This window comes from Sinocyclocheilus anshuiensis, unplaced genomic scaffold (genome assembly GCF_001515605.1).
Source record: "Sinocyclocheilus anshuiensis isolate Anshui unplaced genomic scaffold, SAMN03320099.WGS_v1.1 scaffold916, whole genome shotgun sequence".
Lineage (NCBI taxonomy): Eukaryota > Metazoa > Chordata > Actinopteri > Cypriniformes > Cyprinidae > Sinocyclocheilus > Sinocyclocheilus anshuiensis.
The window spans coordinates 23,007-36,233 of NW_015548264.1; the positions used below are offsets into that span (position 1 = coordinate 23,007).

Consider the following 13,227-nt stretch of genomic DNA (forward strand, 5'->3'; position numbering starts at 1 on the left):
TACATGTATATATATATATATATATATATATATATATATATACACACACACACATATATATATATTATGCCAAAAATCATTAGGATGTTAAGTAAAGATCATGTTCCATGAAGATATTTTGTACATTTCCTACTGTACATATATCAAAGCTACACACACATTTTGTGCATATATATATGCACACAAATAAATAATTCGTAATAGACTGTGTATGTATTTGTATGAGTGTGTATTTATATATATATATAAGTATAACTATACACAGTACACACACATTATATCATGTAAACACAAAGTTTCGTTTTGGATGTGATAAATCACGATTAATCGATTTGACAGCCTTAGCAGTTTAGGTCAAGTAGTTAAACATTTATTTTAGTTGCTAACACAACATTTCCAATTTCCATCTAAATTTAAATTAAAATGTACTTTAAAAATGTAATGTATATTTTAAATTTTGCTTCATTTCAATTATCGAAAACCATTTTTAATAGTTTTAGTTAACAATAACAGCACTGATTTATTGCTTAGTAAACCTATATTGAATAGCTGATTCACCATCCTTGCCTATTCATACAACATTAATGAAATATTTACTTTCAAATTGAGAAAAAAACTGGATAAAGTAAAAAAAAAAAGATGCAGAAGTAAATCATTTTTTGATCATTTTAGATGGATCTTTTTTTTTTAACCTTTTGCCCAGGGTTGATGTGTGCATTGACGTGTTTGAGGACAGGTTTGAGCATGGTGTCATAACGGACACACAGATCATGGATCTTTATCTCTCCATGCTGCGGCCAGTCTTCCGGTACCTGTGAGACATCTGAAATCAAAGAGAATAAAATGATATAGATTGTCATTTTATATATTCAATGTTTTAACTGTTACGAGATAAAATATAGCAAAACTGACATATCCGACTGCTGATGTGATCTCAGCAAGACGCCATCATGAGTCTACTACGTTCATGTAGAATAAAATAGCTTTTCTGGGCCACTGATTGTGGCATAATTTCATGTGAGTGTACATCATTCATTTATTTAGGCACAAAACCTTTTTAAGTGTAAAAAAAAACAAAACTTACTGCACCTTTAACCTTTGAAGCATGTTTATGGATATAATTTAGTTTACAGAATGGTTAACTACAGAATTTTCTTTCTGCCCAGTCAGTCTCCTCAGATGACTTTATCTGAGGAGAGTATAAAGTAGACATAACACTGATACATCAATGGCAACAAAAAACTCAGAACACTGCAAGTGAGCACTTTAATAAGCTGCAATTAACAGCTATATATGGTGTTCAAATGTCAAAGTTTAGTCTCATAGCTACTGCTATCCAGGCCAGTTTTCCATTATGTCACTGAGAAGGAGATGGAGAATAAGCTATTGTTTCAGTCTAACAGTGGCGTTAACATACTATTGCTAAAACTTCTCTTTTTTCTTAGCGTCTCGTCTCTAGAGGCGAGTGTTTAGACCCTTTCATGATGCTCTCAGTGGTTTGTGTCAGGTCGCTCTGTCCTAATGCACTAAAATGTGAGAAAATGCACATGTGGCACTGCTTTGGAAGCCAGAAATATGGGTTGTTATCTAGTAGGTATAAATCTTAATTTAGATTCTAAATAGTACTCTGGATAATCATTAGAAACAATACTAATAGTGTCAGGAAAGGATTTATTACCCATGGATCCCTCATAGTTCTCAGATTCTGTGCTGAGGAAGCTGTTGACCTTCTTTACCGCAGCCATCTGGACCTCCAGGTCTGCCAGATTCCTCACCACCCAGTTCAGGTAGTTTGTCACCTTAACACAAAGCATGTTGAGGACTTTTAAGTGCTTTTAAATCACAGATGACCACTAGAAATTCAATAAAGCTGTGTTTAAATGGATAACTCACAGTGAGGGCATATGTTAGACCAAGTCCAACCAGTCCAGACTGAGATGTGGACCAGATCGCTGCCACTGCTGCAGTGAGGACAATCACAGCACCCAGATAATCCTGAGAGGAAAATACAAATGTTATTATATAGGGATACCAAAGTTTTACTAGTTGATAATAATACCATTAATTAAATGCTATAATCCTCTGTACTTTGATACCACAAAAGTAAAGTATTTGAAAGTATGTATTTTGATACTAAAATACCATTGTACATGTTTCTCTATTCTACATCTCATGAGAAAATATAAGTATTTTAGTGCTTTAATGCAGTGCTTTCGTATGAATTTTTACAATGCAATCGTATAAAAATGTGTAGAGAAAAAAACCCCATAAAGCTCCACCCCTTAAACCTAACCCTCAGTGGGGCGTAAGCATATTGTACAAAAACTTACAAATTGGATTGTACGAATCAATATGAATTAGCCAGCAATATGCCAAAATGTAAAATAGTTATGAGATTGTGTTGGTATTTCTACATTAAACAAACTTTCATAATGCTCTCAGTGGTTTGGCTATTTTATGAGGTGGCGTTTTAGTACAGATTTGTAGGATGTGATTCATACAAAAACATACAATTTAGGTTTAGCTCCAACCCTAAAACTAACCTTCAATGGGGCGAATATCAGAATATCAAACAAAAACGTACAAATGGGATTGTGCAAATTCATATGAAAAAGTGAAATCTACTTTTCTTAGTGATATTTAGTGCCTGTTTATCAGGAAGTAACGATTTTGTTTTCTTTGACCAGTTTGATGAAAACAGTATTTATTCGCAAATGTTTTATTCCAATTTTCCAAGTTAAATTCGCAACTTTGGATGGAAAACCAGCTAGTGAATGTTATTTATTAAATTAAATCATTATGATAAATTAATCAGCAAGACTGTAATTTTAAACATTACATACACTACATTCTTTATATTAATGTTGTGTTTGAAAGTCGGTTGGAGATGGTTTCTTTACAACCTATACTACAGTAAAACGTCTCAGGTTACTTATGTAACCATGGTTCCCTGAGTAGGGAACGAGACACTGCGTCCTCTAGGGGTCGCTATGGGGAATGCCTCGTCGTGACCCGTGTCTGAAGCATACATTGAAAAAACACCAACTCGTTGGCCGGCGACAGCCATGACGTCACTACCGGTACCGGTAGTGACGTCATGGCTGTCGCCGGCCAACGAGTTGGTGTTTTTTCAATGTATGCTTCAGACACGGGTCACGACGAGGCATTCCCCATAGCGACCCCTAGAGGACGCAGTGTCTCGTTCCCTACTCAGGGAACCATGGTTACATAAGTAACCTGAGACGTTCCCTTTCATGGGAACTTCGAACTGCGTCCTCTAGGGGTCGCTATGGGGAATGCCTCGTCGTGACCCGTGTCTGAAGCATACATTGAAAAAACACCAACTCGTTGGCCGGCGACAGCCATGACGTCACTACCGGTACCGGTAGTGACGTCATGGCTGTCGCCGGCCAACGAGTTGGTGTTTTTTCAATGTATGCTTCAGACACGGGTCACGACGAGGCATTCCCCATAGCGACCCCTAGAGGACGCAGTGTCTCGTTCCCTACTCAGGGAACCATGGTTACATAAGTAACCTGAGACGTTCCCTTTCATGGGAACTTCGAACTGCGTCCTCTAGGGGTCGCTATGGGGAATGCCTCGTCGTGACCCGTGTCTGAAGCATACATTGAAAAAACACCAACTCGTTGGCCGGCGACAGCCATGACGTCACTACCGGTACCGGTAGTGACGTCATGGCTGTCGCCGGCCAACGAGTTGGTGTTTTTTCAATGTATGCTTCAGACACGGGTCACGACGAGGCATTCCCCATAGCGACCCCTAGAGGACGCAGTGTCTCGTTCCCTACTCAGGGAACCATGGTTACATAAGTAACCTGAGACGTTCCCTTTCATGGGAACTTCGAACTGCGTCCTCTAGGGGTCGCTATGGGGAATGCCTCGTCGTGACCCGTGTCTGAAGCATACATTGAAAAAACACCAACTCGTTGGCCGGCGACAGCCATGACGTCACTACCGGTACCGGTAGTGACGTCATGGCTGTCGCCGGCCAACGAGTTGGTGTTTTTTCAATGTATGCTTCAGACACGGGTCACGACGAGGCATTCCCCATAGCGACCCCTAGAGGACGCAGTGTCTCGTTCCCTACTCAGGGAACCATGGTTACATAAGTAACCTGAGACGTTCCCTTTCATGGGAACTTCGAACTGCGTCCTCTAGGGGTCGCTATGGGGAATGCCTCGTCGTGACCCGTGTCTGAAGCATACATTGAAAAAACACCAACTCGTTGGCCGGCGACAGCCATGACGTCACTACCGGTACCGGTAGTGACGTCATGGCTGTCGCCGGCCAACGAGTTGGTGTTTTTTCAATGTATGCTTCAGACACGGGTCACGACGAGGCATTCCCCATAGCGACCCCTAGAGGACGCAGTGTCTCGTTCCCTACTCAGGGAACCATGGTTACATAAGTAACCTGAGACGTTCCCTTTCATGGGAACTTCGAACTGCGTCCTCTAGGGGTCGCTATGGGGAATGCCTCGTCGTGACCCGTGTCTGAAGCATACATTGAAAAAACACCAACTCGTTGGCCGGCGACAGCCATGACGTCACTACCGGTACCGGTAGTGACGTCATGGCTGTCGCCGGCCAACGAGTTGGTGTTTTTTCAATGTATGCTTCAGACACGGGTCACGACGAGGCATTCCCCATAGCGACCCCTAGAGGACGCAGTGTCTCGTTCCCTACTCAGGGAACCATGGTTACATAAGTAACCTGAGACGTTCCCTTTCATGGGAACTTCGAACTGCGTCCTCTAGGGGTCGCTATGGGGAATGCCTCGTCGTGACCCGTGTCTGAAGCATACATTGAAAAAACACCAACTCGTTGGCCGGCGACAGCCATGACGTCACTACCGGTACCGGTAGTGACGTCATGGCTGTCGCCGGCCAACGAGTTGGTGTTTTTTCAATGTATGCTTCAGACACGGGTCACGACGAGGCATTCCCCATAGCGACCCCTAGAGGACGCAGTGTCTCGTTCCCTACTCAGGGAACCATGGTTACATAAGTAACCTGAGACGTTCCCTTTCATGGGAACTTCGAACTGCGTCCTCTAGGGGTCGCTATGGGGAATGCCTCGTCGTGACCCGTGTCTGAAGCATACATTGAAAAAACACCAACTCGTTGGCCGGCGACAGCCATGACGTCACTACCGGTACCGGTAGTGACGTCATGGCTGTCGCCGGCCAACGAGTTGGTGTTTTTTCAATGTATGCTTCAGACACGGGTCACGACGAGGCATTCCCCATAGCGACCCCTAGAGGACGCAGTGTCTCGTTCCCTACTCAGGGAACCATGGTTACATAAGTAACCTGAGACGTTCCCTTTCATGGGAACTTCGAACTGCGTCCTCTAGGGGTCGCTATGGGGAATGCCTCGTCGTGACCCGTGTCTGAAGCATACATTGAAAAAACACCAACTCGTTGGCCGGCGACAGCCATGACGTCACTACCGGTACCGGTAGTGACGTCATGGCTGTCGCCGGCCAACGAGTTGGTGTTTTTTCAATGTATGCTTCAGACACGGGTCACGACGAGGCATTCCCCATAGCGACCCCTAGAGGACGCAGTGTCTCGTTCCCTACTCAGGGAACCATGGTTACATAAGTAACCTGAGACGTTCCCTTTCATGGGAACTTCGAACTGCGTCCTCTAGGGGTCGCTATGGGGAATGCCTCGTCGTGACCCGTGTCTGAAGCATACATTGAAAAAACACCAACTCGTTGGCCGGCGACAGCCATGACGTCACTACCGGTACCGGTAGTGACGTCATGGCTGTCGCCGGCCAACGAGTTGGTGTTTTTTCAATGTATGCTTCAGACACGGGTCACGACGAGGCATTCCCCATAGCGACCCCTAGAGGACGCAGTGTCTCGTTCCCTACTCAGGGAACCATGGTTACATAAGTAACCTGAGACGTTCCCTTTCATGGGAACTTCGAACTGCGTCCTCTAGGGGTCGCTATGGGGAATGCCTCGTCGTGACCCGTGTCTGAAGCATACATTGAAAAAACACCAACTCGTTGGCCGGCGACAGCCATGACGTCACTACCGGTACCGGTAGTGACGTCATGGCTGTCGCCGGCCAACGAGTTGGTGTTTTTTCAATGTATGCTTCAGACACGGGTCACGACGAGGCATTCCCCATAGCGACCCCTAGAGGACGCAGTGTCTCGTTCCCTACTCAGGGAACCATGGTTACATAAGTAACCTGAGACGTTCCCTTTCATGGGAACTTCGAACTGCGTCCTCTAGGGGTCGCTATGGGGAATGCCTCGTCGTGACCCGTGTCTGAAGCATACATTGAAAAAACACCAACTCGTTGGCCGGCGACAGCCATGACGTCACTACCGGTACCGGTAGTGACGTCATGGCTGTCGCCGGCCAACGAGTTGGTGTTTTTTCAATGTATGCTTCAGACACGGGTCACGACGAGGCATTCCCCATAGCGACCCCTAGAGGACGCAGTTCGAAGTTCCCATGAAAGGGAAACTCAAATTTACTTACCGTTCTGACCTCCAGCCACCGGTTGGCAGCAGAGAGAAACAGGTAGGCTGTGTTGTTGGTGTCAGTTAGCTCCAACATCCGCTGTTTAAAGCGAGCCTCGTGCCTGGAAACAGAGACCTTTTACTTTGTGTCAAAACCATTTACAATGTGATACAGACCCATGACTGACTAGAGCTAACACAGCTGTGACGAATAAGAGCGTTCAATTCATTCACGTAAACACTCTGGAGACTTAACAGAGGAGATGAAAGCTTAATCTCTTAATGTTTATTGTTGGATTACTTTAAGTCAAGGATGCGTGAATAAGCACAATGTGTTTATAAGAAATGGCCTGGAGCCACTGAGACTGCATCACTTCTGCATGGCTGATATTGTACACAATTGGCTTTGCATCACAAAGACGCATTTAATTCTGTTTTCACTCATATGCAACTACTTAGTTCTGCATCCAGTCTAGAAGAATACAGAGAGAGAAATGTGGTTTATTCAGACAGCCACGTGCTTTCGGAAAACCCTCAGTTCACTGACCTGAATGCTCGAATGGTGGTGAGGCCCTCTGCAGTCTCAGAGAAATGACAGAGAAGAGGCAGCTGAGTAGAGTCATCGAGATCTTGCAGATCTCTGTTGGAGACAAAGAACAGCAACAGACAATAGAGCTTAGTCTGGTTCTGGAAGTAAAAATGTCTTTCTTATAATCATAGCTGACTTTAATGGATTTGATGCTGACTTTAAAGGATTATTATCAGTAGTGAAATGACACTATTGTCTTTTAGAGCTGCTTTAGAGTAGAATCTGAATTGTCTCAATAGTTGAGTTTCCATAATTGATTCTGCTGTTTCCTGTTTATCTCTGAGAAAATGCTTTGAAATAATCTGTATTGTTTAAAGCACTATAGAAATAAAAGTGAACTTGACTTGAAAGACCTTTTCTTGTGGCAAACGTCTGAGTGTGAAAAAAATGTGGAGTGGGGTCTTGATTCTTTTTATCAGTTTTTAGTTGTATACTGAGATGTGGGCATTGTGCTCAAAATTTAATGCAAGCTTACAATCAACTGTAAGAAAGGTTCGGTTTAAGAAAATGAAATGATTGGGGCGTACATCAACAGAGGAAAGTCTGTCATTTTCACCAGAAGGTCAGGTTATGACAGTTATGAACTTAATTCAGTCAAGTTATTTTGACATGTATAAATTAAGCTAGGTTTACTTAATTCAGTTAAGTTAATCCTATACAAAGTCCTTGAGTAGAGATTCAAGATTCAAGATTCAAGATTTTTTATTTGTCACATACATGGTTATATAGGGAATATATGACCAGCAGTGAAATGTAAGTAGAAATAGAGATAACATGTTTCCAATGTGTGAAAACCATGATTGAATCACGTTAGGAGAACTACTTACTTGGAAGCAACCCGGAAGTACTTCTGAATAAAGTAGAAAGCCACAGCAAGGGGCACCAGTGCAATTAGGAAGGCAGGGGTGACGAAAGCAATGACCCCAATCGCTGAGAGACAGAGTAGAGTGGAGCGAGTGAGAGACTCTAGTGTCGGGGGAATGTGCTGTGGAGAAAGAATGAAAAAGACGCACATTAGCATGCATACGCCACATTCTTCATCTCATTAATACGATAATGTTGACTACCGCAGCACTGAGGTCACATGTTTGTGTGGAAAACCAAGGCTGCTCATCTCAGTGGGCTTAAAATGAATCGAACAGATCTCTTTCTGTCTGTCTTTCTCTCACCTGATCGATGATGTTGGTGTCCGCTGAGAAACGGTTCAGGATTTGTCCAAGCGGGGTGACATCAAAGAATCTAACGATGATATAAAAGGACGTTTTATAATGATGTTCCTGTCAATATCAGTCGATGACAGTAGGGTTCATAATGTGTAAGTACCTGATGGGAGCGTGAATGATCTTGTTGAGGAGGTTGTGATGGAGGTTTGTAGCTGCAGCCACTCCTAGAAACTCCACTGTTAAGGAAGTGATGAGACAAAGTGCTATCGCTGCTCCACACAGGATAATAAACACTGGCACATAGGAGAGATGCTGTAAAACACCCAAAAAGCTCAATTTCAGTATAACTATAATGTATAATATGAAAGACAACATTTCAAAGAGGAAACAGCAGTGATGTGTCACCTGAGAGATCTGTGTGTCATCATTCTGTGTGTAATTGGTTGCATTGAGAAACGGATCGGCGAGACTTTGGTTATGCGGGTTTGAGGACGTCCAAGCTGCGAGCCAGTAGTCGATGGCCACCATAACCGAGTGCTTGGCCAGCTTGGACGACACCATCAGGAAGACCATGAGGAAGCCACCTGAGGAAAGGTAACGGCAGCACATCTTCCATTGGATCTTAGAACGTCGGCTGGTGGTGGTGGACATGTTGTCATCGTCATCCTCTTCCACCTCCTCCTCTGTGGAATAGAAAAAAAGGTGTCCAAGATGTTTTTACAAGTAAAAAAAAGGAAATGCTGTTCTGAAATGCAGATGAACTACTACCTTCATCCTCATCGTCAATCTGGTTCTTCGCCTCTCTGGAATAGAACGCTCTCCTCAAAGTCTTCCTCTCCAGAGTGGTCTGACTCTCCATTTCAGTCTCCTAAAACAAAGAGTCAAAAACAGTTTTACATATGCTGCTTCAAATCTGTTTAGTGTTAATTTTTGACAATCTTTGTTTTAAGGCTGAAATACATTACACAACTTTTGCACCGATTTGCAGTTTGGACAAGTCAATGATAGTTGCCAAAATTCATAGCCAGTCTGTGGATTTTCGGCTGCTCGAGTTGACATATGATGGGCACAGATACTTGTTTAGCATCAGACTATGATTCTATCTAGTCAAATGATACAAAACGTGTTTTTATTATTTGTCATGCATCTCCTTGCAACAAGGCACATGTTTCTGCATGAGTTTGCAGTGTTCAGAATGACTTGAAATTCTGGTAGTATGTGATCCCCAGTCATTTAGTGTAAGATGTCCATTTTGTTCTCTGTAACCATTCACAAAGTCGGTAAGTGTATGATGCATAGTGTTTTAAAAACTGTATAGATGAGCTGGTTTTTAAAGCAGAAGGACCTTTTCAAGCTCCTGGTCTTGTCTGTTCATCAGGGTCTTCCAGTGCTCATAGAGTTCCACATCATGCGTCTGGATGTCCTTTAAGGTCCCCTCTCTCAGGACTGAACCGTCCTTCATGGCTATTATCTACCACACAGAGAAAGTAACACAAAGTCTAAAGTCATTTGTTTTTGATTATTTTCAAGTAATTTATCTTTTTTATTAATCAAAACATCCTCTTTTTTCAGAGTTTTACGAAGAACCAGCCTCAAAATGGTAAAGATCTTCAGTCAGCAAAGAAACCCCAGTAGTTACCCAGTCAGCATGGATGAGGTACTGCAGCTTATGAGTGACCAAGACCAATGTCCGTTTGTCATCCTGAAGGAACTTCAGTATCCCCTCCTGCATCAGATGATCACTGAGGTGGATGTCCAGAGCAGAGAACGGGTCATCCTAAAGGTAAGAAACCCCAAAACTAGGTTGACTCTACTTCAATATCTACTTATCGTCAAAATAACTTAAACTTTAAAAAGAAAGAAAGAAACTTAAATTTCAATCAAGCCAAACTGATCAAGACTTATCTAGACATTTAGGAACTTGTGTTAAATTAGCTTTGCTTAATGTTTGCTTCATTACACTCTTAAAAATAAAGGTTCCAAAATGGGATTTTCACAGAGATGCCATAAAAGATCAATTTTGGCTTCCCCAAAGAACCTTTCAGTGGTTCTTAAAAGAACCATTTTTTTCTTAGCGTAAAGGCCCGTTCACACCAAGGACGATAACTATAAAGATAACGATAAAGATATAGTTCTAAAAATCGTTCTCAATATTAAAGAATAGCAGAGTCCACACCACAACTATAACAATAAAGGCACTGAGAAACAATATCGTTGGAATCACTTTCAGAACGATTTTTTCTAGCTGATGAACGATACAAACATTGACATCCAATCAGAATCATTCCTGCTATAATGACCTCGAGAATTTAAAGTGGCAGATGTGCATGCGCCTAGAATAAACAGATGATATCGTTTCGATATCTGGTGTGGCCGCTAATATCGTTATCTTTATAGTTATCATTATAGTTATCGTTCTTGGTGTGAACGGGGCTTAAAGAACATCTAAAGGATTATCTTTTTAACTATAAAGAACCTTTTCAAACCTTTTTTTGTGCAATGGATGTTAAAGGTTCTTCATGGAACCATAGATGCCAATAAAGAACCTTTATTTTTAAGAGTGTAAATACAAAAGAAATTACCCTTTCAATTCAGAAAACTGTTCAAATGCAGAGAGTATTTCAATAGAAATGCACTATAAATGTGCTTAAATCACTTCTCGACTGACCCGAAAAGACACCAAAACAACCCCGTTGACTTTCTAGATTGTGAGACATAACGTCAATCCAAGGAATGGAATGAGGTGAATTCATGATCCTATCCAGAAGGGTGTGTAGTTATGTACAGTAATCCAATAACAGCCCTTACAGATCATTGTGTTTTCTGCTATCACTACCACAATGTACCCTGTGCTATCATGTGTCAGTTCAGAAATCTCCTCTGGGAAGACCTCTAAAATCAAATTAAAACTGTGGTCATTCATAATACTGGTATATCACTTCTAGAGGGTGGAGGTAAGAAACTATCATGAAGTTATCTTTGTTGGAAAAGATGGTTCCTAGTTCCTACCAGGAAAACAATGTTGGTGTTTTGATATAGAGCTCTGGCCACACAGATCCGTTGTCGCTGACCACCACTGAGGTTAATACCCTGCAGGATTACAACACACGAACACCAATTAAACACTTTTGATTCTGATGACGTAACGTCAAAGTCATGGTAGTCTCAATAACAGCTCTTTATTTGATTAGTATCACAGCAGCTGAGGTCAGAGAGCTGGTCTCAAGCCCAGACACAGTGCACAGTCCTGTCTTACCCGTTCTCCGATTTCAGTCTGGTCTCCAAAAGGAAGGAGGTCGATATCTGGTTGAAGCGAGCAGGCATCAATCACCGCTTTGTATCTGTCCGACAGATTCAGAGTTAAAAAACATAAGAATGTTTTCTCAAAAACATAAGGATAGGAATCTTACACATGAGCTCTCGAGGGAGCGAAAATCAACAATGTCATGACCTGGAGTTTCCACAGCGAGTTTTATTATAGTTGAGATCTAGCTTTGAACGCTGTAAAAAAAAATGTGACTTACTAAATTTGGAAACGTCAGTGTAAGTGCTCACTGACTTAAAATTAAAGTTCACAACACTTTTTGGCCTTAAAGTCAATGTAATCTCCAGTCATAATCAATTTTATTTCCACAATATGACACATTTCAAGTAAAAAGGGACATTCAATGAGTAAAAAAATAGGAATAGGCCTTCATTTTATCTATTGAGAATTGATTGGTTGCTAAAAAGTGAGCATTCAGTAACAGAATGCTAAAAAAGTTATGCAACATTAAAACTATGCAGAAAGGTTAAGAGAATGTAAGCTGAAAGTTGTGTCATGCACAACCTAAAACATATGTTCTATTTAAAAACAACAACAACATTACCTCATATGAGCTAAGTGGCATAATTTCAAGTTATTATTTTGATTAAAGATACAATGTCAATTTTTTTTAAAGAAAAAATGTGCACATTGCAGGAACATGCTTTAAAAAACTGAATGTCAGGTTTGATATTTTGTTGACTTTATGATGAACAAATTCAAGTTACAACATAAAATTAATATAATGGCTCTGAAGTACTATGTTTCCGTGTATGTTTCTGAGTAAAAAGAGATATTTGATGAGAAACATTTTATTCAAAACAGTTAACATAACATTAGAACATAATTGCAGAAAGTTTAAGAAAATGACTGACACAAACAACGAAAACTAATATCCCACACAGCCTAAATGATGTCATTTCAACAAAACTGCAAGTTATTATTTTGATTATTGATTACGAGGACAATTTTTGGGGTAACAATTTTGAAAAAAATGTGCACCAGTGAATATGCATACAGTAAATATGCATTAAAGGGATAGTTCACCACAAAATGTAATCAGCATTGTTTACGTTCAGCATGCGCACGTTTTCTCCTGAACGTAAACAACGCTGATTACGTTGATTACGTTCTGGGGAAAGCATGCACATGCGTCATGGTACTCTCCAAAATGGAGGAAGACGGTAACTCGGGGAGAAGAATTGTTAAATAAATTATGTTATTTTTGTTTTCTTTGTTCACAAAAAGTATTCTTGTAGCTTCGCAAAATTTAAGTTGAGCCACTGATGTCACATGGTCTGTTTTACCAATGTCCTTGCTACGTTTCCGGGACTGGGAACATTGCAATTGCGTTGCTGTCTATGCAGGGTCAGAGAGCTCTCAGATTTCATCAAAAATACCTTAATTTGTGTTCTGAAGATGAACGAAGGTCTTACATGTTTGGAACGACATGAGGGTGAGTAATTAATGACAGAATTTTAATTTTTGGTTGAACTAGCCCTTTAAGGAATTATGCCTTAAAGGGGTCATATGATGCGATTTCAATTTTTCCTTTCTCTTTGGAGTGTTACAAGCTCTTGGTGCATAAAGAAGATCTGTAAAGTTGCAAAGACTAAAGTCTCAAATCCAAAGAGATATTCTTTATAAAAGTTCAGAGTCAGCCACAC

At 41.3% G+C, this 13,227-nt stretch overlaps 1 protein-coding gene across 4 annotated transcripts in view; it reads right to left on the minus strand.

Moving 5' to 3' along the window:
- LOC107655566 (ATP-binding cassette sub-family C member 9-like) overlaps window positions 1–13,227 on the minus strand; it is a 47,457-nt gene that overhangs the window by 12,757 nt on the left and 21,473 nt on the right. For all 4 annotated transcript variants that reach the window (XM_016443091.1, XM_016443089.1, XM_016443093.1 and 1 more), the window contains 14 exons: window positions 11,513–11,597; window positions 11,266–11,346; window positions 9,896–10,033; window positions 9,602–9,727; window positions 9,025–9,124; window positions 8,662–8,939; window positions 8,417–8,568; window positions 8,263–8,332; window positions 7,921–8,078; window positions 7,052–7,144; window positions 6,524–6,626; window positions 1,894–1,995; window positions 1,679–1,799; window positions 693–823 (listed from right to left, as the gene is read on the minus strand). In XM_016443091.1, the coding sequence (XP_016298577.1) occupies window positions 693–823; window positions 1,679–1,799; window positions 1,894–1,995; window positions 6,524–6,626; window positions 7,052–7,144; window positions 7,921–8,078; window positions 8,263–8,332; window positions 8,417–8,568; window positions 8,662–8,939; window positions 9,025–9,124; window positions 9,602–9,727; window positions 9,896–10,033; window positions 11,266–11,346; window positions 11,513–11,597 (1,738 nt within the window). The remainder of the gene's footprint in view (window positions 1–692; window positions 824–1,678; window positions 1,800–1,893; window positions 1,996–6,523; window positions 6,627–7,051; window positions 7,145–7,920; window positions 8,079–8,262; window positions 8,333–8,416; window positions 8,569–8,661; window positions 8,940–9,024; window positions 9,125–9,601; window positions 9,728–9,895; window positions 10,034–11,265; window positions 11,347–11,512; window positions 11,598–13,227) is intronic.